This window comes from Aotus nancymaae, unplaced genomic scaffold, assembly GCF_030222135.1.
Source record: "Aotus nancymaae isolate 86718 unplaced genomic scaffold, 86718_ANA_hifiasm-v0.15.2.pri h1tg000014l, whole genome shotgun sequence".
Taxonomy (NCBI): Eukaryota; Metazoa; Chordata; class Mammalia; order Primates; family Aotidae; genus Aotus; species Aotus nancymaae.
This window is the reverse complement of record NW_026988425.1, coordinates 66,223,338-66,249,796: the sequence shown is the minus strand read 5'-3', so window position 1 is coordinate 66,249,796 and position 26,459 is coordinate 66,223,338. Positions and strand designations below refer to the sequence as shown.

Genomic DNA, 26,459 nt, shown 5'->3' with positions numbered 1-26,459 from the left:
GTGTGATGATGTACACCTATAGTCCCAGCTACTCTGGAGGCTAAAGCATGGGAATTGCTTGAGCCTCGGGGATGGAGGTTGCAGGAGTCGAGATGGTGACACTGCACTCCCACCTGGGTGACATAGCAAGACTCTGTTTCAAAAAACAAACAAAAAAAGAAAATTATATCCTAACCTTTGATTTACCAAATTTTTGGTTTGGAAAATTTTGCATTTTTAACAAATCTTAGAACATATAAAAACATAATATATATACTTTTCCCCACATAATATTAAGTCATTTATAGGTTTAGTTACTTGTAAATGGAAATACCATAGTTATAGTATTCACTAAGGCTCAGAACAAAAAAATACATAAAGTGTCAAGAAGTATTTTATTTAAACAGCTGAGAAAGTATGGCAGCAAATTAAATCTATTAAAATCAAAACATTATATATATATACACACTGAAAACAATCAAACATCAATGAAGGAAATTGAAGCAACACAAATAAATGGAAAGATATCCTATGTTCATGGACTGAAAGAATCCATGTTGTTAAAATATCCATACTACCCAAAGTGACCTACAGATTCTATGTAATCTCTATGAAAATTACAATGGCAATTTTTCACAGAAACAGAAAAAAATCCTAAAACTTGTACAGAATCCCAAAAGACCCAGAATAGCTAAAGCAGTCTTCAGCAAGAAGAACCAAGTCAGAAGCATCACACTGCCTGACTTAAAATTATATTACAAAGATATGGTAATCAAAATATTATGTTACTGACATAAAAATAGACACATGGGCAAACAGAACAGAATAGAAAGTCCAGAAATAAACCCACACATAAATACAGTCAACTAATCTTCAATGAATGTGCTAAAAATATAAAATGGAGAAAAGATAGCTCCTTCAATAAATGATACTATGAAAAATAGATAGCTACATGCAAAAAAATGAAACTGGATTCCTATCTTACAACATACACAAACATCAACTCAAAATGCAACAAAGTTTTTGACATAAAACATGAGGCCATAAAACTCCTGGGAGAAAGCACAAAGAAAAAACTACTTGACATTGGTTTTGGCAATTACTTTTTGGATGTGACACAAAAAGCACAAGCAAGAAAAGCAAAATAAATAAGTATGACTACATCAAACCCAAAAACCTCTGCACAGCAAAGGAAACAACAAAATAAAACAGCAACTTATGGAATGGGAAAAAATATTTACAAGCCATGCATCTGATAAGGAGTAAACACCCAAAATATGTAAGGAACTCATGCAACTCAATAGCAAAAAATGCCCACAAATAACCAGATTTAAAAACAGACCAAGGACCTGAATAGACAATTTTGCCAAAAAATGACACACACAAATGGCCAATAGGTATACGCAAAAGTGCTCAACATCACTAATCATCAGGAAAATGAACGAAAGTACAATGAGATACCACCTCACACCAATTAGAATGGCTATTACCAAAAGGATAAAAAGATGCTGGAAAGAATATTGAGAAAGGGGAACTCTTAAACACCATTGGGAATGTAAATCAGCACAGCCACAGAGGCAAACAGTATGAAGGTTCCTAAAAAAATTAAAATACAACTACCACATGATCCAGCAATCCCACCTCTGGGTATATATCCAAAGGAAACAGAATCGCTATCCGAAACAGATGTCCGCACTCCCATGTTCAATGCAGCACTATTCACAGTAGCCAAGAGATGGAATCAACCTAAGTGTCCATCAACAGTTGAATAAAGAAAATGTGGTGCATGTGTGATTTTCTGAAAACAGGAGAATAAAAACAGTGTTTTTTCTATTCTCTTGCTCAACAATCAACACAGAACGCTTCGTTGACTGAATGTGTGGGGTTTTCCCCGATACTCAGCAAGGAAACAATACTCTGCTGAATTTCCTCTAATTCAATTCAGTTCAGTCCAATTCTGGCACTATCAGCCTGGGGGAGTCAGGTCCTACAGGCCTCAGTCCCACAAGACTACCCCCACTTCCAATGACAACTACAAGCCCCAGATTGTTTTATCAACCGGCTATAAAATGAGGTTCCCACAGACCCCTTCTCTGGTTCAATCAATTTGCTAGAGCAGCTCACAGAACTCAGGGAAACACTTATGTTTCCTGGTTTATTATAGTGAATATTACAAAAAATACAGAGAAACAGCCAGATGGAAGAGATGCTTAAAGAGCCCCGGAAGGGGCATGGATCTTCCTTGTCCTCTGCAAGTGCACCACCTCCAGGAACCTCCATGTATTCAGCTATCCAGAATCTCTTGAACCCAGTCCTTTTGGGTTTTATGGAAGCTTCATTATGCAGGCATGATTGGTTAAATTATTAGTCATTAGTGATCAATTTAACCTTCAGCCCCTCCTCCCTCTGTGGATGCTAGTGGCGGAACTGAAAATCCCAATCCTGTAATCCTGCCTTGGTCTTTCCTGTGACCAGCTCGCATCCTGAAACTACCTAGAGGCTGCCAGTCACCAGTCTCATCATTAGCATACAAAAGACATCAACTTTGGAGATTCCAAGGATAAGTACAGTCATTCCTCACTTAAGTATGGAGATATGTTCTAAGAAATGCATCCTTAGGTTATCTTGTTATTACCTGACCACCACAGAATGTACTAACACAAACCTGATTGATAGTATAGCCCTCTACACACCTAGGCTATATGGTGTAGCCTATTTCTCCTAAGCTGCAAATCTATACAGCATGTTACTATACTGATTACTGTAGGCAACTGTGACGCCATGGTAAGTACTTGTATATCTAAATATAGAAAAGGTACAGCAAAAAATATGGTATTATAATCTTATGGGATCACCTTTGCATATGCACTCCACCATTGACCAAAATGTGACAGATTCCATATACATGTGCGTACACACACACATACACACACACACAGGAATATTATTCAGCCCTAGAAGAGAAAACAACCTGCCATGTGTGACAACATGGATGAATCTGGAAAACATTATGCTAAGTAAAATAAGCCAAACACAAAGACAAATACTGCATGATCTGACTTATATGTGGAATGTAAAAAAGTCAAACTCATAGACACAGTGAGTATAAGGGTGATTACTAGGGGTTGGAGGGTGGGGGAAATGGTGAGGGGTTGGTCAAAGGGTACAAACTTTCAGTTACACAATGAATAAGTTCTTGAGACCTAATGTACAACATAGTGACTATAGTTAATAATGCACTGTGAACTTGAAATTTGCTGTAGATCTAAAGTATTCTCACTACAAAAATAAATAAGTATGTGAGATGATACGTGTCTTTAATTAGCTTGTGGTCATTATTTGGTAATATGTACATGTATCAAAACATTACATTGTATACTTTATGTAACATAACAAAGCCGGAAAATAATAAATACCAGAACATCGCTAGAACACACAGAGTCCAATTACCCTGTGGTATGGTTTGGCTGTGTCCCCACCCAAATCTCACCTTGAATTATAATAATCCCCATGTGTCAAGGGTAGGACCAGGTGGAGATAACTGAATCATAGGAGTGGTTTCCCCCATGCTGTTCTCTTGACAGTGAGTGAGTTCTCATGAGATCTGATGGTTTTATAAGGGGCTTCCCTCTTCACTCAGCACTCATTCTCTCCTGCTGCCCTGTGAAGAGGTGCTTCTGCCATTATTATAAGTTTCCTGAAGCCTCCTCAGCCACGCGGAAGTGTGAGTCCATTAAACTCTTTTCTTTATAAATTACCCAGTCTCAAGTATTTCTTCATAGCAATGTGGAAGGGACTAATGCACCCTGTATCTCGAAAGTGTCCTCCGAACTCCCACTCTGTCCTATACTCCATGCCCCATTCTAGATTTCCATAACTAGGACTGACATTCTGTTAGTTTATACCAAAACAACGATACCAATTATTTACAGCTGAAGTCCATTCTGATATATTGGTGTCTCTGTCATTATGACTGCCATCCCGATCTGTGCTGCATTTGATACAACAGTGCTTTGTAACACGAAAGGAAAATGCAGAGATGTGCTACCAAAGGACTGAAATTGAGATCTAGACAGAAAAAGTTTAGATCACAGAACACATCTATGAATAGGGTAAAATATATGCATACTAACAACATAAAAAGGTTAAGTATCTTATGCCTAGTGAGTAGAGAAGGTGCATCTTATATGGGGATTAAGTTTTAAAGTCAGTGCATAAGGCAGAAACTGTGTTGTCAAAACTACCTTGAAAATCCCTTAAATTCCCCATATATTAGAGTGTTTAGAAATCTTCAGATCTATATTTTAATTTTTATACATGCTAAAATTTGAAGATCACTGAGCTAGAGAAAAGAACAAAAGACAACAAGATGGAGCACATTCAAACCATCCGCTTCTATGAGATTTAATTCAAAAGTCTCTATCAGGGAATGGATACAAAGTTCAAAAGGATTCCAGCTTCCCTATAACAAGATACTAGTCTGTATTAATATGAAAGCTCTACAATCTTAGTGCATGTTAGTAGATGTATTGTAAAGATTAACCAAGTAATTTATGTGGCAGTTTCCTATGGTGCTGGGACCAAGCACCTGCTCATTACATTTGCTGGATTTGAATACAAATATTGCAGAATCAGGTCATATACATACTGTTTTTTGAAAAGCTGTAGAGGAGATATTGGTCGCACAGTTGTCCAATATCTTGTCCAGCACTTGGGCCCCAAAAAAGTGCTCTCACACTCTTCCCATTTAGCAGTGCCTCAAGATCCCTCCCTGACAGTGCCTCTTGGCTGAGTAAGGTGTGTTGCGTGCTGAAGTAAGCACCTAAGTTAAACGCTTAAATGCTCATAAAATGAGACTCCACAGCAGCATCCTCTTTTGCTGCTCTTACGCTAAAATTTTCAAAGGAACACAACAATGTTGAATCTACTTCTTCCAAACTCAGGCTTTGGAGAGAGGTAGAGATCCTCCTGTAACGTCAGTTGGGCCTTACCTGATCAATCACCATACAGTTAGCATAGACTTCATCACCTCCGTTCAGCATGTCCGAAAGCCGGCCTGCAGCAAACAACATTGAGGGCGGCTTGGATTTCTTTAGGACATCGAAGGAACGATCTAGAGGACAAAAATGAAAACAGGGTAAATAAAAGAGAAGGGATTTATTTTTACAGTCAAGCTTTACCTTCTTAGACCCTAAGAAAAAAAGTTGAGTGCATTTTTTAAATGGCTTTTTGCTAGATTTTAAGATCTACATGCAAGTAATTTTTTATCTATATCTAAACTTCAGTTATCTAGAATTTTCATGTAAGATGAAAAGTTCTAGACAGATAAATATTTGCCCACTTCAAGCATCATTTTCCCGATCATTAGAGGTCTTTGTAAAATCAATTAAATCTTTACTGTCAATTTCTACTAGATTTTTAAATTAAACTTCATTTCCCTTTATTAATAACTAAACTTGATTTTCCTTTATTAATAACTTAGAAGTATTAGTGACTGTACTGTGATCCTCAGTTTCCACTATTGTGCTCAGATTAAATGACCCTCTACCAAAGGACCCAAGAGAATACACAGCCTAGCAGTTGTGGCTCGGTGCCGCTTGCTAATATGCAGAATCTCACACGTGGAGAATTTGCCTTCTATTTTGGTTACGGAAATGTTTTTGCTTGCTTTCATGTTTCAGCTTTGTTCCAAATAGATGAAGTTGCCTAAAATTGAGTCCCAGAGAGTTAAGCTGTTACTGTGTTTGTAGATAATTAAGAGTTAAAGGCAATAAAACATTCGAGCTACAATGCTTTGTGTCCTGTGACCTTGGCTAGTTTACCAGCCCTCCAGATATCTTCACAAAGTTTCCTCATCCATAAAAGCGGATTACTATTATGCTTTCCTCATAGTGTGGTTTTGAGGATTAAGGGTGTTCAGACATGTACAGACTTGACACATGCCTGGCACAAAGTGCTCATTTGATTATTTGTCAGAATTACTATTATATTTGTAATTATTATTATGGATAGTGATTTTTAAGCATGTTCTGTGTGAAGTGCAAAGTTAATACTAATCATAGTGTGTTATGCTAATGACAGATTTTCAATATGTGTAAATGACTTTCACAGGGCAGATTCAGTGTTATACCTATAGTAAATTCCATCCTCACTTACATCCCAGTAAGTTGTCTTGAATGAGTACAAAGGGATAGTACTGCTGTTACTCCTCTTATCTATGTCATAACATAAAATCTGGTCAGCCTATGGGAGTGAATCAGGAAATTAAAAAATATTAATAACTATTGGGTTGATGTACCATGAGCAAAAAAAAAATCCATTCTTTTTTGGAAAGTAATGATAACATTATAAAAGTTCCAAAGTTGTATGAATTATAGTTTCATAAGTCAAATGGCCCTGGCTTCAGATTCTGCTTCTAAATCTATCTCTTCCCCACACAGAACACTGAAGTGTGAGATTCATTAAGCTCCTGGAGGAAACATACAATGTGAAAGGAAAAAATTTTCTTTTTATATACACAACGTATTCTTTTAGCAATTTATTTCAATAAGTAGCAATATACAAAGCCCACAAATACTTTATAAGTATAACCTTTATAATTCATTACTATACATTTTTATTCTAATTACACAAAAGAAAAGCAAGGTTCCAAAGCTTACATAATAAATCAAGAACCTGACAAAACACTTTCAATATGTTCTGAAGGAAGAAAATATTTACTCAATTGTCATTATACATCATGTTTTAAAAACAATCATAAATAGCTCCACATGGCCTTCTGAAGTGTAACTAATCCAGGTTCACTGCCCTACAGAGTCACAGGTTCACAGACTATAACACCTGACATTTCTGCCATCACATTTGAGGGGCTGTTCCTGCTCCTTTTTAACTGCTGCCAAATTAAGACTTCATTGATAACTAGACTGACCTAAGAACAAGATATTTAACAGCACAGTTGCAATCAATGGATCTCAGTTTAAAAACATAGAACCAAGTGAAGTATGACCCCAAATTGTGTGGTGCCAGTGAAGGCATCATCCAGTCACCAACAGTCATATTCTTAACCACCACAAGAGAACTCTATTCAAAACCCGACTGCTCACTTCATGGATAGGCCAGACCAAAAACTATAGCTATTTCCACATCTACAGGTAAAAGGCACTTGGATTCAAACTTCCTTCTCAACAAATCTCCATTGCCCTATGTGGCAGGTATGAATCCGTAAGGAGATCATGCCCAGCAATAAAATAAACTAAAAGATGGTGGAGTCTGATTACTTTGTTCAATTTGGGATCTAATTTGTTTTCTGCATGGTTAATTTGATTAGAGTTTTAGAAAAAATAATGTAATCTAGTTATAGAAGACAGGGCCACATTGTCTTAACTGCAATTTTGAAATCCAGAAAGCTCTGAAAATCAGACTTTTCCCCATAAGTTTGGTTCAAAAACATAGTCTGTGGCACAATCTGATCTAAGCCCATATTGGACCATGTATATTCTTTATTTGCTCTACTTGGTGTCAATGTCATACATTTTGCTGCAGGAATATTAATAAGCTTGATGATAGCATTGCACCATGTCTCCTATGGGAGTCATATCATATCTGTATAAACACCAGGCAAAAAGATCAGAAAATTCTGAATTCCAAAACAAATCTGGTTCCAAGAGTTTCAAAGAACAGACTGTGTATCTCTACAAAATCAGCCATCTTAGATATTAGAGCAACACTTCCCAAGCTTTTGTCATTCTTCTACCAAATTCACAATTTTGCCAAATTTACATATCATCTATATTATTTCACAGATATATTCACCTATATTATTGAGTGCCCATCTTTAAATGGACTCACCTGTTTTCTTTTAAATAAAATTAATTTAAGAAATAACTTTAATAGTAAGAAAAATCTTATCCCCACTGTACACAGGAAGCCAGTATTATTCCTGTCAAAAGTAGAAGGGAATTATATGTACTGAAATAATGCAAACAAAACAATGAAATTAGATCCTGACTAAATAGTTGCCTATCAAAGCTGAGAGTCTGAGAGGCCTGCTCCCTTTGTTGTAAAGGGAGATTCCGAAGGATTCAAGAAATGTTAAAGATGCAAAGATACCACACTAAGACTTTCTTCTTCAATCAACAGAAAAATTAAAAAAAAAAATACCTGCCCGACTCTATGATTCAACGTCATCTTTGTGTTTATGGCCATCTCCAATGTTCTAGAGGAATTCACCGTACATTTTGAAAAGGTGGCCTATGCCGGATGTGGTGGCTCATATCTATAATCCCAGCACTTTATGAGACTGAGGCAGGTGACTCACTTGAGCCCAGGAGTTCAAGACCAGCCTGGGCAACATGACTAAACCCTTTCTCCACTAAAAATACAAAAATCAGCTGGGTATGGTGGCACACACCTGTAGTCCCAGCTGGGAGGTGGAGGCTGCAGTGAGCCATAATCACACCACTGGGCGACAGAGTAAGACCCTGTCAAAAAAGGAAGGGAGGGAGGGAGGAAGGGAAGGACGGAGGGAGGGAAGGAAAAAGTAAAGTTGGCTTAGCCCTTGTCATCATCCCGTCACTGGGGTAATGACTCCACTGAGACAGTAAGTCTTGTGAATAACATGGGTGCGCAAGGGCATAATCCAGCAGTGAAGTGTCTCCTCTCTAATTCTGCCACCTAGAACCTGACATCTAGTTTTAGTCACTTGCCGCAATTATTAATAACATTGGCACAAACATCCCTTTTAGTACTTTTCTGGGGCATACGTAGCCACCACTTGTCAAAGGATGCCTTAAGATAATAAGATCTAGAAATGAACACAGATTCACAAACCAGAAAATGACACAGACTAACAGGACCACCACTCCTTTATTAACTTCAATACTAGTCACTGCAAATAATGGGCTAAAAACCAGAAGACTAATCCTGAAAGGAAAATAAACCCTAAAGAACACTTTCAGGCCGGGCGCCGTGGCTTAGGCCTGTAATCCCAGCACTTTGGGAGGCCAAGGCAGGTGGATCACCTGAGGTCGGGAGTTTGAGACTACCCTGGCCAACACAGTGAAACCCCATCTCTACTAAAAATACAAAAATTAACTGGGCGTGGTGGCATGTGCCTGTAATCCCAGCTACTTGGGAGGCTGAGGCAGAAGAATTGCTTGAACCCGGGAGGCGGAGGTTGCAGTGAGCCGAGATAGCTCCACTGCACTCTAGCCTGGGTGACAAGAGCAAAAACTCTGTCTCAAAAAAAAAAAAAAAAGAATACTTTCAAGTTAACATCAGCTGCATACATTAAAGTGGCTAATTGCTCTACCGTGTTTCAGCCTATTCAAAGAAAAAGCTATAATAGTTTCCTTTTTTTTTTTTTTTTTGAGACGGAGTTTCGCTCTTGTTACCCAGGCTGGAGTGCAATGGCGCAATCTCGGCTCACCGCAACCTCCACCTCCTGGGTTCAGGCAATTCTCCTGCCTCAGCCTCCCGAGTAGCTAGTTTCCCTTTTTTTAAAGTGTTACAGCTCTTTCCAAATTTGTCTAGCAGCCTTTTCGGGTTTTGCCAGAAAGTCCCCCAAAAATAGTTTCTGTTTTTTAAAGGTATCTTTTCAAGAAATATGATTTTATCACTTCTATATGTAACTACTCCAGTAATAAATTAAGTGAAAAAGTTATGTCCCCCCAAAATGGACTGCTTTTTCAATGAGCATATAGAAATAATTTGCAAGAAGAACCAGCTATTTGTTTTAAATTAATGTTGTCTTATAGGAAGTTTTTCTCAGCAAAAAACTATAGTGTTGCTGATAACATTAATTTTTAATATTTGGTAAGCACATATTTCAAAGACAGTGTAAAAGTAGCCAAAGCTCAACTCCCATTAAAAAAAAAATGGGCTGCAGATTTTAAATTAGTCAAAAGCATTAGTGTGTTGCAGTGGTTAAAAGCATAAGCCCTGGACTGCCTGGTTCAAGTCTCCACTCTACCATCTATTAGCTGTGTGACCTGGGGCAAGTTACTTAAGCTCTCTGTGCTTCCATTTCCTGACCTATAAAATAGGCAATAATATGTCTATCTCATAGAATTATTGTGAGAATTAAATGAGTTAATATTTTAAGTGATTAGAGCAGTTTTACTTCAGTGACATAGTAAGCACTCTATAAATGCTTTATTAGTTATGCTTCCTAAATATTACTTTAAAAGTAAATAAGGTTGTATAATTTTAGTTCTGATTCTTTTTAAAAATAATTTTAACCTTGGCTATAACTTTACATGTTCAAAATACAACCCAAGGCCACTGGCATGCAGAAAACATTCCATTTGCTTCACGAAGCGCATTTAAAATGTGGTAACTTTTATTTCAGACTTAGTTGGTGTTAAGAAATTTTGAAAAACCTATCCTAGACATGGTTAACTGAAAAATGTGAAATGTGAAGAGAAAGAAAAGCTGTCAAACTGCCCTTAGGATTTACCTCCAAGGACTGAAGGATGAGCTCTCATGAAATGGGAGGGATTATAACCACAGGATGAACAAAGAATAAAGTCAGACAATCAGAGACAGCATTTCTCAAGAACAAAGGCAGGATTTCAGAAACTAAGATGTCCTAACATGATGAAGTGGACTCGGGCCAGCTTCTCACTGCAAAGTGCCTGGAGGATAAACAGCAACTCCAAGGGGATCCCCAGCTCTCCGCTCTCCCATTTTCCCTGCTTTGTAATGTGATCTAGGTGACTCCACAAAGGCTCCGTGAAGTCAAAGTTTTCATCAGCCTGTCCTTGCTGTACTAAATGCTCTAATCAGGTGACACAGGGCAGACAACTGAAAGTAAATATATTTCACCCAGAGAAAGAAGGGGAATTGGAACTAGGAAGGAGGACAAGGAGAGGCAACTCCAGATGCCTCCCTTCTTGCTGGCATTTACAATTACCTCTAATCTAGCAGGAAACAGTTAAGCATGGCCCAGCTTAGGACCTCTTCAACCTGATTTCGAACAAAATCCACCTCTCCTTTAAGAAGCTAAGAGCCTTGTAGCTAAAGGAAAATGTGGCCTACTTGACTGGTTATGTAAGTGACCCACGCCCAGACATAAACAAACCCGGCTAACGCAGTTTTCTGCAAACCTGCTGCTGACCTGGTTTGGCCCACTCTGGATAACAAACCTTAACTGCAAAAGTCAGGTGAGGGCCTCTCAGTCCAGATATCTCTCAACTGTGGCTAAGTAAATTGGTTTCATTCATTCACTGTATTTCATTTTAACTCTAGTCCTTTATGAACAGCAGAAACATTCATTGAGAATAACTAACCACCATAAATGGGTGAGACTTGGAGTTCAATTCCCAACACTCTGCTGAAACAGTGCCCTTCATGGTCACCAAAGACCTTAAAATGACAGAACTTACAGTAGTTCTTGGTCGCACCTTCTGTGACCTACAGCAGTATTTAATACAGTTGATCACTTCCTGTCCTTATCTTCCAGGACACCAGGCTCTCTAGGTTCTCCTCCCATCTTACTGACCTTTCCTTCTCAAGCCCCATGACAGTTTCCTCCTCAGCTTCCAAATGTTGGCTTATTGTACTACTTTAGGGTCAGTCCTCAAACCTCCTCTCTCTCCACTCTTCCCTTGGTCATCTGACAGCATGGCATCACATACCATCATATGATGATGACTCCCAAAGTTTCAACTCCAGTCCAGATGTCCAGACCACTCCCCTGAATCTCAACTATCCCCTCAATATCTCCTCCTAGTTGTCCAGCAGTCACGCCAAGCACAAGAGATCCAAAGCTGAACTCCTGATTTCCCCCACTACACCCAGCTTCTCCTCCCAAAAAAATGGCGACTCTGTCTTTCCTTAGAGTCACCTTTGGCTGTTTTCTTTCTTTCACAACTGGATTCAGAATCTGACCTTTTCTCAACACCTCCACTGCGATGCCAGACAAGCCACCACTGTCTTCTTCCTAAACTGTTACAACAGAGTCTCTCTGCTCTCACTCTTGGCCCTCCATAGCCTTTTCTCCACAGGATAGACAAAGGAAATCGAGTCATGTCATACCTCTGCAAAATTTTCCAATGGCTTCCCATTGCATTCTGAGTGAAGGAAGACCAGACTTTTCCGTGACCTACAGTGCCTCCCATTTCCTGACCCTCCTCCACTTTCTCCTAGCCTCTCTGAAGCCCTGCCCACTACTCTAGTCCAGCCGCACCAGCCTCCTAGCTGTTCTTGCCTCAGGCCATTTACACTGGCTGCTCTGCCTTCCAGCTTGGCTCTTCCCCTGGATATGTAGATGCCTTGCTTTCTCACTTTCATATGGTCTCTGCCCCAGTGTCATCTTACCAAAGAGGCTCTCCCTGACCATCTTACCTGAAATGGCAAACGCTAAACCTTGCTTTATTTCCGCTCATGCCACATACCATCACCTAGCATATTAGAGATTTATTTGCTTGTCATAAATCATCTGTTTCCTTCCACTAGAACATAAGCTCCATAAGAACAGCAACTTCAAAGACAGTTTTGTTCACTCTCTTCCCAGTAACTAGAACCATAGAGGCAGGCAGCAGATAATAAATGTTCACTGAAGAGATAAATAATGTCTCACCAAGAGCAGAAAATTCTCTTCAGGTCTAGTAATGTTTTCTCAGATTCAGTACGTTTTCTTGTGATAGGCTCTCCTTGCTACACGTTGTGATGGGAGTATCACTGTCTTCTTTCATTCATTTATTCACCCATTCATTCATTCATTCTTTTTTTCAACACTTACTGTCTACTGATATCAGGTACTGTACAATCTGCTGGGCCTGGGACAGAGCCCTCAGGCTCTATTACCGACTCTTAAAAAAACATCTTCAGGCGGGGCACGGTGGCTCACACCTGTAATCCCAGCATTTTAGGAGGCCAAGGAGGCAGATCACCTGAGGTCAGGAGTTTGAGAACAGCCTGGACAACACGGCGAAACCCTGTCTCTACTCAAAATACAAAAATTAGCCGGGCATGGTGGTGGGCGCCTGTAATCTCAGCTACTTGGGAGGCTGAGGTAGGAGAATGGCTTGAACCTGGGAGGCCGAGGTTGCAATGAGCCAAGATCGCACCACTACATTCCAGCCTGGGCAACAGACTGAGACTCCATCTCAAAAAAAAAAAAAAAAAAATCTTCAGAGCCCAATATTGTATATTCCCCAGCAGGTCCCCTGACACAGCCAGGAGGCTTTCCTTCTTCTCTCAGCTCTTCCTATTACCTCTGCATTTTGTCCTGTCATCTATCACACTCTGGTGATCAGAGTTTTATTTTGCTCTTTCTGGTAGATAAGTAACTCCCTGACTAGGGTCTCAGCTACAAATAGATTGTGTAAAACACAATTTCATGCGCTTCTTATGCCTTCTGGTAGCAACAGCCCAAGAGTATTACTGTTTAATCCCTTTATTTAAAATATCAGATAGGCTACCCCTTTGCTAACAAAATAATCATATGATCAGGCAGATATGCAAAATAAAGGTACTGGGAAGATGATAACAGGAAGAAAAACATGTAAAAAGGGGAATTAGATGTAAAATAGGAGCTACTATAAGAGTCAGCATCTCTGGAACACCTGCTACACACTGAGTAATTATACCAGACACTACTGCTATTGTAGCTAACATAACTATGGTGCTTACTCTGAACCAGGAACTCTATGATTAATATTTATTAATACATTTCATCCCCAAAACAATTCCATTTGACAGATGAAGAAACTGTGGTGCTATTAAAATAACTTCCCAAGATCACACAGCTAATCAATGGTAGCTCTATGCAGACACTCTGCTATATAGTTCAAAGTCCTTTATATAATAATTAGGGTTACCAAGTATCCTATCTTGAACCAAAGAAAATGGTATTTGAGCAATGTCTGGTATTTTTCCATTAAGAAGTTTCATTAATGTGTTACAATATGACTTGTACCCAGATATGTTCGCCCACTTCCTGGGTCTGTGCTATTCACAACCGGCAGTTTGCTGCTGGGATATGACCCTGTGAGTCTTGCTGAGAAAACATTCATAGAACAGGAGATACATTATCTCATTTTGTTTTAGAGCACAACAACATTCAAGATACTCAAGACTCAAAGCAGAAAGATAAACTGTCAACTGTTATTTCTTGGTAACAGAGTATAAGCAGTTTTTGTTTTCAACTCTTTACTACGTGTAATTTCTACATTTTTAACAATAACCATCTTGACATCTAAAATAAGAGTTTGAAAAAGTCATTTTTGCGGGGGTGGGGGAGACAGAGTCTCGCTCTGTCTCTCAGGGTGGAGTGTAGTGGCGAGATCTCAGCTCACTGCAACCTCTGCCTCTGGTGTTCAAGCAAGATTCTCCTGTCTCAGCCTCCAGAGTAGCTGGGACTACAGGCGTGCACCACTGACTGCACTTGGCTAATTTTTGTATTTTTATTAGAGACAGGGTTTCTCCATGTTGGCCAGGCTGGTCCCAAACTCCTGACCTCAGATGATCCACCCACCTCGGCCTCGCAAAGTGCTGGGATTACAGGTGTGAGCCACCGTGCCCAGCTGCAAAAGTCATATTTTTAATGTGTTTCTTAAGTAAAGAAAAGCTGTGTAATTTTATGCTGAATGGTAGTTTATCAGTAAGTCAACCATATCAGATAATATATGTATAAATGTATTAACTGGAAACATTTTACCCAAGAGCATACAGAATTGTTTTTAACCATCTGCCAAACTCACTCTCCATAACTACATGAGTCATTATCATATTTATTTTGTAGACAAGAAAGCTAAGGCCCAGGGAAAGTGATTCACCTGCCCAGGTTATTAAGTGGTTGAACCAGAACACAAACACAGTGCCGACAGAGACCAAAGCCCATCCGCTGCAGTATCCAATCTCCCAAATTCCCTAATTCAAAGAAATCTTTGCCAAGTTCTGAAGTTTATAGAAAGTCCTTTTCATCAATGGTCTTAGTGTGACCCAGAAAAAAGAAAAAAACTACTTTCACAATGAAAGTGAACATTTATGAGCTGGGTGCAGTGGCTGGTTCCTATAATCCCAGCATTCTGGGAAGACGAGGTGGGAGGATGCTTGAGCCCAGGCATTTGAGACCAGCCTGGATAATACAGCAAGACCTTGTTTCTACAAAAAAATTAGCTGGATGTGGTGGTGCATGTCTGTATATGCAAGCTACTCAGGAGGCTGAGGTGGGAGGATCACTTGAGCTTGGAAGTTAGAAGTTGCAGTGAGCTATATTCTTGTCACTGCACTCCAGCCTGGGTGAGACCCTGTCTCTAAGAAAATGGCGGTGGGGACATTTCCAGGGGTAAACTAGCATTCATCTCCTTGCCCATTCCTCTTCTATGGTTCTCTTAAAATTTTTCCTGATATTAGTCTTAGCCTTACTCTTGTGAGTTGGACCTGAGGTTACAGAGAGGATCCATCCAACTTCCAAAATTATCTCAGCCCAGGAATTTCCTGTGGGTCACATGTAAGCTAAAGTAACTCTGTAGATTTTAACATGTACCAAGAGTATCTGAGAGAACCCAGGGAACCTCTGTTCACCGAACTAGAGCCTCAATCCAAATACCCAATTCACCCTCAGAACGTACCTCACCTTCCTGGGATCCTTTAAAAAGAAAAGTGGTCCCTGGAAGGAGGTAGGGCCTCTCAGGCCAGTCCTATTAACCACAGTAACAGCTGGGGACAGAGCCAGTGGATTCCAGAGGTGCTGGGAGTAAGAGGTGTTTCTCCAGCTCCTCCCTCTGCCCTGGAAAAACACAGTTTAAACCCCCTCCTAAATCACAAGTACACTTTGGGTCTCTAAAACCAGATCCTTAAAAAAAGTCCTATTCTACTGTTTTGAGAGAACTAATCAAAATTACTGAAGAAGAAAACAAGCCTTTTCCCTTGTAATAGAGGAAAGACACAGTGAGGTCAGGAGAAGGAAGAAAACGCTGTCCTCTGAAAACAAAACCCAATCTTTCCAAGCCCTCAGTCCTCACTGTAGTAGCACTAAGTAGCTTTCAAGAGTCCATGTGTTTATGTTTGGAAAAAGGACTCTCAAATGCATAAGTAACTTTTTTCTGCCCTTGCTTCCCTCAAGCAATCAAGCAGATACTCAGTCATGTGTGGTGTGTGGACTTCAGTATGATTAGATTTAATCAACAAGCCCCTTCCTTCTTGATGGAGTTCTTCAGGGCCTAAAGCAAATTAGTCCACATAAAGGAAAAATTGGCTAACTGAGCGGGGAAAAAACGGATATATACAAACACCACAATAAAACCAAAAGACCTCAAATGACGTGGCAGGACTCTGACAAGACCACTTCAAGTGACTCCAAAAATATAAACAAACTGATGAAGAAGATGCCCAATATGTCATCATCACAAAGAACTCTATGAATAATTCAAATCCCCTATAATTTTATAGACCCAGGCACACAAAAACGATTTTGTTTCTTTCAAATTCATGAGGAGCTTCATTCTCCAGTGCCCATCCCTAGAGCCACATGTGTTTTGCCCCCCTAAATATCCTCAAAAGTAATTGAGCTTTACTATAGACAAAAAACTATGCTAGCAAAATAGAGAATTCTCCATGGAAATGTGCATTTTTTCAGTTATTTTTTGTGTCCTCAATAGAAACATTTTGAATGAATGAATAAATGGGCAAATAGATGAATGAATGATGAAAGCCAAGTACTACCTGGCATTCCTCCAAATTGTTCTGTTTCCTCTGGTTGAGAAGCCCTACTTAATTCCTGAATCCTGTTCCATTATCCTGAGCAACTAACTCTGAGACACCACCGAGTAGGTGGGGATGAATGAGGGCTGAATGTGGGATTGTCAACATTCATAACCAGGACTCTCCATTGTCAGGGATAATGCAGACCAAGTAGATGAGACAAGTGATTTCCCTGCTTGTGGGGAACAGTGTGAAATAAGCTGGGGGTTCACTCTGAGGGTAGGTGGGTTTTCCTGCTTCCATCTGGGGCTCTGCAGTAGATCACCTTGCAGGCTACCCTACACCATCATGAGGACAACCATTACCAAGCACACTCGGAGGAAGAGCAAGGTCAAGCAGCAGGGCTGGGCTCAGCTTTCCTGGGCCACTGTCAGGTGCCTACATGGTGAGAATGGGATCCCATAAATCCCAAAGGCCTCTGAGAAGAACAGGGAGTGGCCTGAACTGAGCACCTGTGTCCTTCCATGAGGTCCATCATGATGTAAAGGGAGACCAGATGGCAGGCGCTTCTGGGGGAAGCATCTGGGTCAGAAGCCAGGGGAAGAGAGTCCAAGGTTTCTGTAGTGTAAGAGCCAGGGCAGAGCCAAGTCAGGGTGAAACCAGAAGGAGAATCACCAGGTCCTGACCGTCACCACAATCCCAGCTGTTGACCTTTATCACAGATGCCAGAACAGCCAGTAATAATGCAGTCATGCCTCAGGGAAGCACCAGCCCAGTCAAGCCACAGCAGAACTCAGAAAGACCCAGAAGGTGCAGGGTAGACTGAAGGATCGGGACTTTCCGTCCCTCCACCTCCACCCCCCATTAACCTCCACTGTTGCCAGGAAATCACATTCAACAGCAGCTTGACAAGGAACAGTAGGAGAGGGAAGAAACTTGAGACACTGAATATTTTACATAAAGATACTGATCAGTCACCAAAAATTACTATTTACATTATATCAGACCAAGTTTTCTGCATTTGACTAAAATACATCCTTCCCCTCCCCTCCCCCACTGCCATAGAGTAGGACTCCATGAAGATGATCAGATCAATTGTAGATAAAGACTATCTGGGTATAGTGTGGGTAAATTTGTGCCACGAGACAGTTTTAATATTTACTGCCTACTTTCTGGTATCCAAGTGCCAGAGATGTGGTAACGGGTTAGCCACCTTCAAGGAATTCAGTGTCTTAGGGTACAGAGGTTTAATACAGTTCTAATACAGTAATGAGAGGGCCTATCCTAAAAATGTATGCAAGGCAGAGTGGCACAGGAGATACAATGCTGAACTCCAAGGGAATTCAGATAATGCATCCTGGAAAAAGGACACTCAAGCTGCGTCTTAAATTGCAAGTTGGAGATTAATAGTTAAAATGGGAGAAATATTCACCTGAATTTGCTAAAAGAAAAATAAAAGAGAGAGGCGATTTATGGAAGGCATGTGAGGGCAGCTTACAGAACTAAAACAATTAAGCATCCAAGCCTTGAGAGGTAGGAAGCTGGACAGCAACAAGGGCCTGGAACCCAGGCAGAACCCTCTCATTCATCTATTTCTCTCTACATGTTTGCAGTATTTCCTCCTACTACCAACTGGTTTTTTCCAGCTAAAGGTTTTCACTCCAATCTATCCAGCATTGCCACCCAAGAAAGAAGACATCTCCCACCAATCTCCAGTATGAATAATCCCAAGGAAGAATTCTGATTGGTTATGCTTAAATCATGTGCCCAACCCGGGCCAATCATTGTGGCCCACGCAGGAGGAGTGGTGTGATTGGCCCAGTCTGGGTGGGATGCCCATCCCACTGCAATCAGCAAGGCAAAGTCACATGAGAAGTCGGCAGCATCATTTGGACCTATTGCCAGAGTAATGAAGGGGCCACCTCCTAAAGAGCAAAGGGAAGAAACATACTAAGTATGTAAAACTAAACATCCAGGCCAGCACAACATTTGGCACCTCTACATATCTGTATGGCCATGAATCAACAGGCCACAAGGCTAGGCTATATTCTATCACTTTGATACATTCTATGTATGTCTCATTCTGTCCATTTGCTTAGAGAGAACATCTTGGCATTAAAACCCCACCAAGTTCACCACAGGCTTACAGGCTATTAAAATGACATTCTTTTCATGATGCCCTCAACTTGAACCTAGTCTCTTTGCTTTGAACTTTGACAGTAATTTTTCCTGATCTCTCCTATGGGACTTAATCACTTTCTACTGTACTTAATTAATGTATCTGAATAAATAATCATTTGTCCTTCCCTAAAATCAGGAGCAGGAGTGATGGAGAGGAGTCCCCTGAACAAGAAGATAGTAAATTGTAATACTGTCTCCCTTCCACCTGCAGAGATTAATGGAGAATGATACCTTGTCCAAGAATTTGAGCAGCCAAAAATAAAGAAAGATTTACTTTCAAAAATTTGGCAAAGTATTTGTTTAACTAAAGGTAGTGTTGAGAGTATGCAGCTATGTTGTTTGGCAGAGTTTGCAATGGGCCTCTTCTTCTCTGCTGACAATGGTAGGCCTCTAGGCAAAGTCTGGAATTGAAATTGCTCTGTATGAGGTTAAACACTCTCTTCACTGAGAGCCAAAGAAATCTTAGCAGGTTATGTCACCTTTAGGAAAATGTTTCTCTTCCTTAATAAGGATTTCTCTAGTGACTTACTCATCCTATGGTATTCAGCTGTCGTTTGGGACGTTTTTAGACTGAATACACACACGCACATCCACATACATGTATACATCTGATGAAACTTCACAAAAGGGAGGAAAGGAAAGAAGAAAAGACAAGCCCATGAGATAAAAGTAACTCACCTTTAAAAATCATCATTAACATTTCTAAAATGCCATCATACCTCTGCCTACTTATTGTGTCAAGGACTATTTTTTCAGATTAGGTACCTGTCCTCTAAACATTCAATGAGCTCACGAAATAGGCCAAAACAATGGTCTCAGGGTCTCAGGTCTCCACTCCCAGCATACTCAATCTCTCTAACTGTATCTTTTTGTCCAGGACAAACCTGTGAACTTTCCAGGTCACAGTGGAAAGCACTCCCAGCCCCTTCTTTTCCCAATTTATCCTGTCTCTTCCTCTCCTAAGCCAACTACTCTGTGCTCCAGGCATCTGTGCATCTGTTCCCAACTCCAATCCAACGATGTGTGTAAGTACTATATGTGTGTATAGGAGGAAGGTATCAAGATGCATAAACCCTACCATCTTGCTCCTCCAGAGTCTCCGCGTCACTTCTCCTAGTAAAGATACACAAAAGAGAGGGAGAAGCTAAGATGGGGAGGCACAATGGTACCTTGTGAACACAAGGTAGCTATCCATTGAAGTTCACCATCCTTTACCTCTACTGAGAGGCAGTGAAACATACCAGGAAGAACAAAACCGCTTGAGTGTCCTGGTTCTTGGCCTGGCTCTGCCATTTATTAGCTCTAATTTGTGGCAACACACTTCTCCTCTCTGAGCCTTGGAGTCCCCAGCTAATAAATGAAGGTGACAGTCACATCTAATATACAGGTCTTTTACAAGACAACACATGTAAAAAATGCATTATGCATATGTCATTCTTTCATTCCTTCTCCTTCTTTATTCTACCATGATAACCATTCCCTGTGTTTCCTGGTATGACTTTGGGAATAACTGTAAAACTCTCTAAGCTTCAGTTTCTTCACCTCTAAAACAGAGATAATATATGTATTACAGAGTTATTTTGAGATTCACATATCATAGATGTAAAGCATGTACTATAGCTTAGTGAAGATTAATAGGATACCATATAAATATTAGTTATTTGTATTGTGATTAGAGAAAATATGGTGCTATCTAAGCTCTCCAAGGTTGTCAAGCTTTCTGGTATGCATTGCCTTCTTTGGCAACTGTAACCTGGTTTTGCACCAGCAAAAAAAAAAAAAAGAGAGAGAGAAACATTTTTCACACTATGTGTCATTGGAGAGGCAACATATGATATGAGCCGGGGAAGGAGAGAATGAGAGAGAAGTTACACAAGTGGATAAAAGGCATAAGAGAAAGAACATTTCAACATTTCCTGGGGCCTAATGATTTATACTAAAGTATGCATTTTAAAGAAATGACAATTATGAAAACCTTTGGTAAAGGTAATGCCTACATTTTCCAATCTTTGATTAATAAGCTATAAATTTCTTGATGGAATCTCCTGCTTTAAAAAACAACAAAACAGAAAATCAGGCATTCCTCGAGTCCTTGAAGTGGAACAGTAATGGATTCTGGCCCACTCCAGTCATTAACCACTGGGCTGCTAGTACAGGCAGTCCTAGGGCTGCCTATGAAAGGAACGAGCCAACGTTTGGGAACCCCAGGAGTACACGCTGGGCAGCCTGGTTTTAACTGCTTTCATCATGCTCCGCTCTGGACATGGGTCATTTTCAAAGGCACTGCTTCTAAGTCACATCCTCTTATCTTCTCTCTGAAGGTAATGAGGATAAGAAAGTACTAGATACACTTTTTAATTGAAATATGGTATTAGTGGGTTTCTGCTAATGGTATTTTCCTCTTGTTACCAAATCCTTGCTCTAAATTTTCACATCATTCCTTGTACAAGCCAGTAATATGTATGTGTCCAGGTTTCTATCAAAAAAAAAAAAATAGTGAAAACTAGGACAGAAGGAGATATTAAAACAAAGGAAATATTGACAACGAAGGTCAGGACAAGGAAAAAACAAGAGAGAATATAAGACATGACACTATTTCTGACCAAATTCAAGAGAGGTTTGCCAGCAAGCCAGTAATTCCAAGCCCTCAAAACCACCTTCATGATTTCTCAGGTGACTTGAACCTACATCTGAGAATGATGTTGGTGGTGATTAGAAGGAAGGGAAGAATGATTAAGAAATTCAAGCCACCTTAGTTTTGAAGACTGACAAAAATACTTGTGATATCCTCTAGGTGACAAGAGATCACAGTTCACAAACTGACCATCAGGCTAAAAAATCAAGTTCCTCAGTATTTCTTCCACTATATGGAGGGGGCACATCTGGGTCAACTGTAACCTGGTTTTGCACCAGCAAAACCATGGGTCCCCATGTCAAGACCCCTGTAAGCAGAGACAGCATCTGTCAGGGTCATTACTTCACCATACCCTCAAAAACAGTGCCTGGCACCCCCCACCCCAGATGCTTGTTGAACATGTGAATAACTCCCCTCACGTCACTGTTGCCCTCATCTGTCAAATGAGGGGATTGAACCAGATCATCTCTAAAGCCCTTTAGGTTCTAAGGATCTGTGGTTCTGGGACTCTGCTAGCTAGCATTACAGCATGACCAAACCCATGCTTCATAACTAAATCACAATGATTTAATAAAGAACGCAGTTGTAGAACATGGTCTAACAATCCCTACCGCTCTGCTACCAACCTTATTTTCACTCATCTTTATCAGTAGCAAATAGTTAATCATTTCCATATCCCAGGTACCTGCTTTCACTTGAATCATGTTTAATTTATACATAGCTAAGCTATGACTTTCTGTTGCCGCTCATACTGGCCACCATCCAACTTTGGATTTAAAAGGAGAGCACAATAAATGCATTCCCTACAATTTCAATGGACTCTCAAAGTTCTCCACTGGCCTCCTCATCATTAATCCCATGTCTCTCCACAGTGTAAGGCTGCCCGGGCCCAACAACATTGGGCAACATAAAAACAAAACTAAATAAAGCAGATTAGTCCCCAAATTTAACTGTATTAGAATTGGCACAGAGATTTGGTGGACTCTACAGAATGGCACCTTCCCTCAAGCAGCTGTCAATGTACCAGAACTAATAATACTCACTCCAAAGTCATAATGACTTTGTGTGTCTCCTCTCTGAAAAGCAATTAATTATTTGGGAATAATGTCAAACTTACAGAAAAGCTGAAAGAAATCTACTAATTTTTTTTTAAAAAAGAGAAGCTAAAAGAATAACAGCAGCACAGAATAACAATATATGCTATTTACCCAGATTTCTATATTGTTAACATTTTACTCCATTTTCTATTCGTGTACAAGCTTGTTTTTATAAGCACATGCTTGTGCTCTTGTGTGTGTATATATATATGTTTATATATATTATATATTTACATATATAATATATATGTTTGCACCTTGAATTATTTAATGGTAAGTTACATATATCATGGCCCTTTAATATATGACTATATCCACCAGAGATATACAGGCTTTCATGTTGAAATTTTTTTAAGTCTATTCCTTACAACATCTATAAAAATCAATAAAATAGAGAAAACAATTTTCTTAGATAAAAATAAAATTAATTTTTAAAACATTAATTTTAATGTCTTAAAAATAGTATGTTGAATATAAGCTATTAAAGTCTTCAGTGATAGAATCTGAAGGATGGCAGCTGAGCAACATGAAAAATGTGTTCAGGCTGAGTCTATCTACTAGCCCTAGATGGTAAACACATCTTATTCCTGGAGTTGGCCTTCATCTAAGCCAAAGAGCAAACAAGCCAAACAAACACTTCTATTTTATTTCAGAAGGAAGGAAGAAGATGCTTGAAGCTAAGCTGGTATGCTGACAACTGCTAGCGTCCATCCTCCTCTGGAAGAAGCACGGGGTGACAGGGTAAGCCATCCTGCTCCCTAGAACAGGTATGCTCCCGAAGGACAGTGCTGCAGAGGTAACCCACTTAGAAACACTTTTTCTGCTTGTAAGCTTCTAAAAATGTTTCCTTTCTCTTTGAATAAAAAACATAACTACACAGGCCCCTACACAAGACAAGAAATGGGAAGGATTAGACACTATCTTATTTTTTTAAGCCTCAGAAGGCAACAATCATCACCAGCTAAGCCCAAGATGGGACAACAGCTTCTCATGGCACCTCTTCTGCACCCTCACACCAGCTTGCCCCTTTTTCCATGGCCCACACTACAACAAGAATGGGTTGCAAGTAAGAGACAACAAGCAATGTAAACCCATGCCGTTATCAATCATGCTCAGATAAATGGCTCTTGTTTTTTCAGCAGTAAAGGATTTTACTTAACTTACTTGACAATTATTTTTAGTAAACTAGTTAATATGTGACAATATTCTCTGAAGATATACAGGCTTTTGTGTTGAAATTATTTTTTTTCAAATCTTTTCCTTATAACATCCATAAAATCAATAAAATAGTATAAAATAGAAAAATATTCTTAGTTACAAAATATTTTTTAAAATTACTACACACTTGAAAACTAAAACAAAAGACACAGAAACTGGGTGTGAAACACATGCGTATTCTCTGCAAATCCCACAAAGACTGAACATGTTTAAATCAACAGGACTCTTTATTGTCAAGGTAACTCCACGGTAACTCTGATTAAGTGAATCCAAAACACTTACCTTGTACTAAACTCCTTTTTTTTTTCCCTAAAGAGAATTGCACATATATAATAACACAAAGGTGGGTCGATTCAAAATAAAAGGAACATAAGACGAATTAGTAGGTTTGCCTCAGAAACCTATATGTATCTGTACAGTGAGAGTTTTCTAAAGACACGCATAAACACGCACTACGTTGGAAAAACAGTCTGGCAAAGAAACAAGGAAAAGAAAGGTAAGAATAGGATGTCTGGTTTTGCTTGTCAAGGAAAGAAAAGATATGGCAATCTACCTTGTTTAGATGCCCTTCTTCGAATCTTCATTTTGGGAAAGGAAGGCCACGAGTAGTTAAAAGGTGAGTCGGAGTCAGAATCCATCTTTTTGTTTTGGTGAAATCAACAGATGAAACAGCAGAGACTCGGGAAGAACTTGGGGCGTCCCCAGCCAGGAGGCAAGCCTCCCCGTGTGATGTAAAGGGAGGAATGAGACTGGATGAAATAGCTCCTGCACACCAGGGAGGGAAAGGCAATAAATGTTTTGCTTCCTTCGGGCATTCAGGCGTGTAGACAGACAAGGAGGCTGTAAATATTAAAGCCAAACTAGGGAAGGAAAGGAGGGAGAAGGCGGGGGAGCTAAGAGTTTGGCTGAAACAGTGCAGTCCACTTATTCAAAAGGTCATTGGGAGCAAATGAATCATTAACTCCTCTCTTCTGGTTGCTGGAAATGGAAATGAAAAAGGAAGGTAACTGGGAATTGAAAGAGGACTGCCTGTGATTTAAAAAAAAAAAAAGCCTCCAAATGCAGGCTTGCTTTGCTCAGAGTGAGAGTATCCCTTCTCAGAAGAGCCACCCAGTGCCGTGTTAGATAAAGGTTGAGGTTTATGTGTGTGGACAGCCAGAAAGCTTGATCCCCAGGCAAATGAAGGCCAGCAGACTCCAGGAAGAGCTCTTTCCAGAGCAGACTATTCTCTCATGCCATTGGCAGCTTGGGCAGCTTTTCAGATCTAAGAACCAAAACAGCTCTGATAATTCATTTAACAACCCAGTCTCACTGTCCTTTTAATCCTAATGTGGTTGGAAGTTTTCATTTTTATATAGCTTGTACTCATTTTATTAGATTCATACAAAGTTATCTACCACTGTTTAGCACAATTGGGGTATTTCCATATTGGTACTGTCACCAAGTTTGGCCGTCAGTTATCAGGATTTTGGCGCCTTTATAGCTCTGATCTAAACTTTCAGTCCATCTCAATAGAGCTGGTGACTAATTTACCACAAACCAACAGTTCTTGCAGTCTCCCTTAACAATTCTCCAGTAATTAGCATTCAGGAGAAGCTCATTATTGCCTCCCCATAAATCATGGCACTGCTCAAGCTCACTTCTCATATAGGCACACAAATACGCATGCCCCAAATAAGCCCAAACACAACAGCCAAGATCTGCAGTGGAGAAAAGGATGTCCCAAATGTTATTGCAGAGTCTCTTTTAAGCATTTCTTTTAGCAGAAATAATAGCAAGAAATGTTTTGTTTTTGAGGTCATCTGACGTCCAAATAAACTAAAGGACATTGGAAATAATATGAGGATCAAGTCTGCAAATTTAGAAGCTAACAGCATGTGTTTTAATTAACATTCATTTCTTTGCTTCAATTATTTCCTAAATTGTCAGTACTACTGTGCCACACTGTGTAAGAAAATAGCTGTATAGCCTGTTCCATGAAAGCAAATCCTCTCTGATTGGGTAGGGGTTGAGTGAGGGGCATAGGGAGAAGAGGAGAAAGGGGAGAGACCACTTAATTTCAAATTTAAATCAAAATCAGAATTACATAAATCACTGCTGTTTTTATATAGTTTGTCACCTAAACATACAACTAAAACAAAATACAACTAGAGTATAGTTACAAGGATTGCAATTAAGTGAAAAGAAATATTAATACATTTTCTATTTTGTGGCTTTTTTTTTTTTTTGAGACAGAGGCTCACTTTGTTACCCAGGCTGGAATGCAGTGGCAGGATCTCTGCTCACTGCAACCCCTACCTCCTGGGTTCAGGCAATTCTTCTGCTTCAAACTCCTGAGTAGATGGGTCTACAGGCATGTACCACAACATCCGGCTAATTTTTGTATTTTTAGTAAAGATGGGGTATTGCTATGTCAGCCAGGCTGGTCTTGAACTCCTGACCTCAAATGACCCACACACCTTGGCCTCCCAAAGTGCTGGGATTACAGGCGTGAACCACCATGCCAAGCCTGTGGCTTTTTATTTGATGAATAAGTACATATTTTTCTCAACCAGCTGGATATAATTATAAGAACTTTCAGCCCTTATATCCAGTAAATGAGTTTTAGTTTGTATGGATCTTTAATTAGAAAATATACCAAATCTTGTGGAAGAGTATTTACATTCACTCTCAATTTCAGAGCACAGAACGGTGCCTAG

The 26,459-nt window shown here is 39.8% G+C and overlaps 1 protein-coding gene and 1 non-coding gene across 4 annotated transcripts in view; one reads left to right on the top strand and one right to left on the bottom strand.

The window, feature by feature from the left end:
* ARHGEF28 (Rho guanine nucleotide exchange factor 28) overlaps positions 1–26,459 on the bottom strand; it is a 257,148-nt gene that overhangs the window by 100,087 nt on the left and 130,602 nt on the right. The window contains exons 1-2 of one of the 3 annotated variants that reach the window (XM_064376048.1): positions 24,314–24,619; positions 4,971–5,092 (exon numbers count right to left, since the gene is read on the bottom strand). In XM_064376048.1, coding sequence (XP_064232118.1) covers positions 4,971–5,092; positions 24,314–24,398 — 207 coding nt within the window. In that variant the 5' untranslated portion in view covers positions 24,399–24,619. Of the gene's footprint in view, positions 1–4,970; positions 5,093–12,015; positions 12,083–24,313; positions 24,620–26,459 lie in introns of those variants that run through there. The other 2 variants (XM_064376049.1, XM_064376046.1) reach the window with 2 other exon arrangements.
* On the top strand, positions 9,480–9,541 carry LOC135275007 (U7 small nuclear RNA). The gene has a single exon (XR_010342733.1). It is a non-coding gene; the product is annotated as a U7 small nuclear RNA (small nuclear RNA).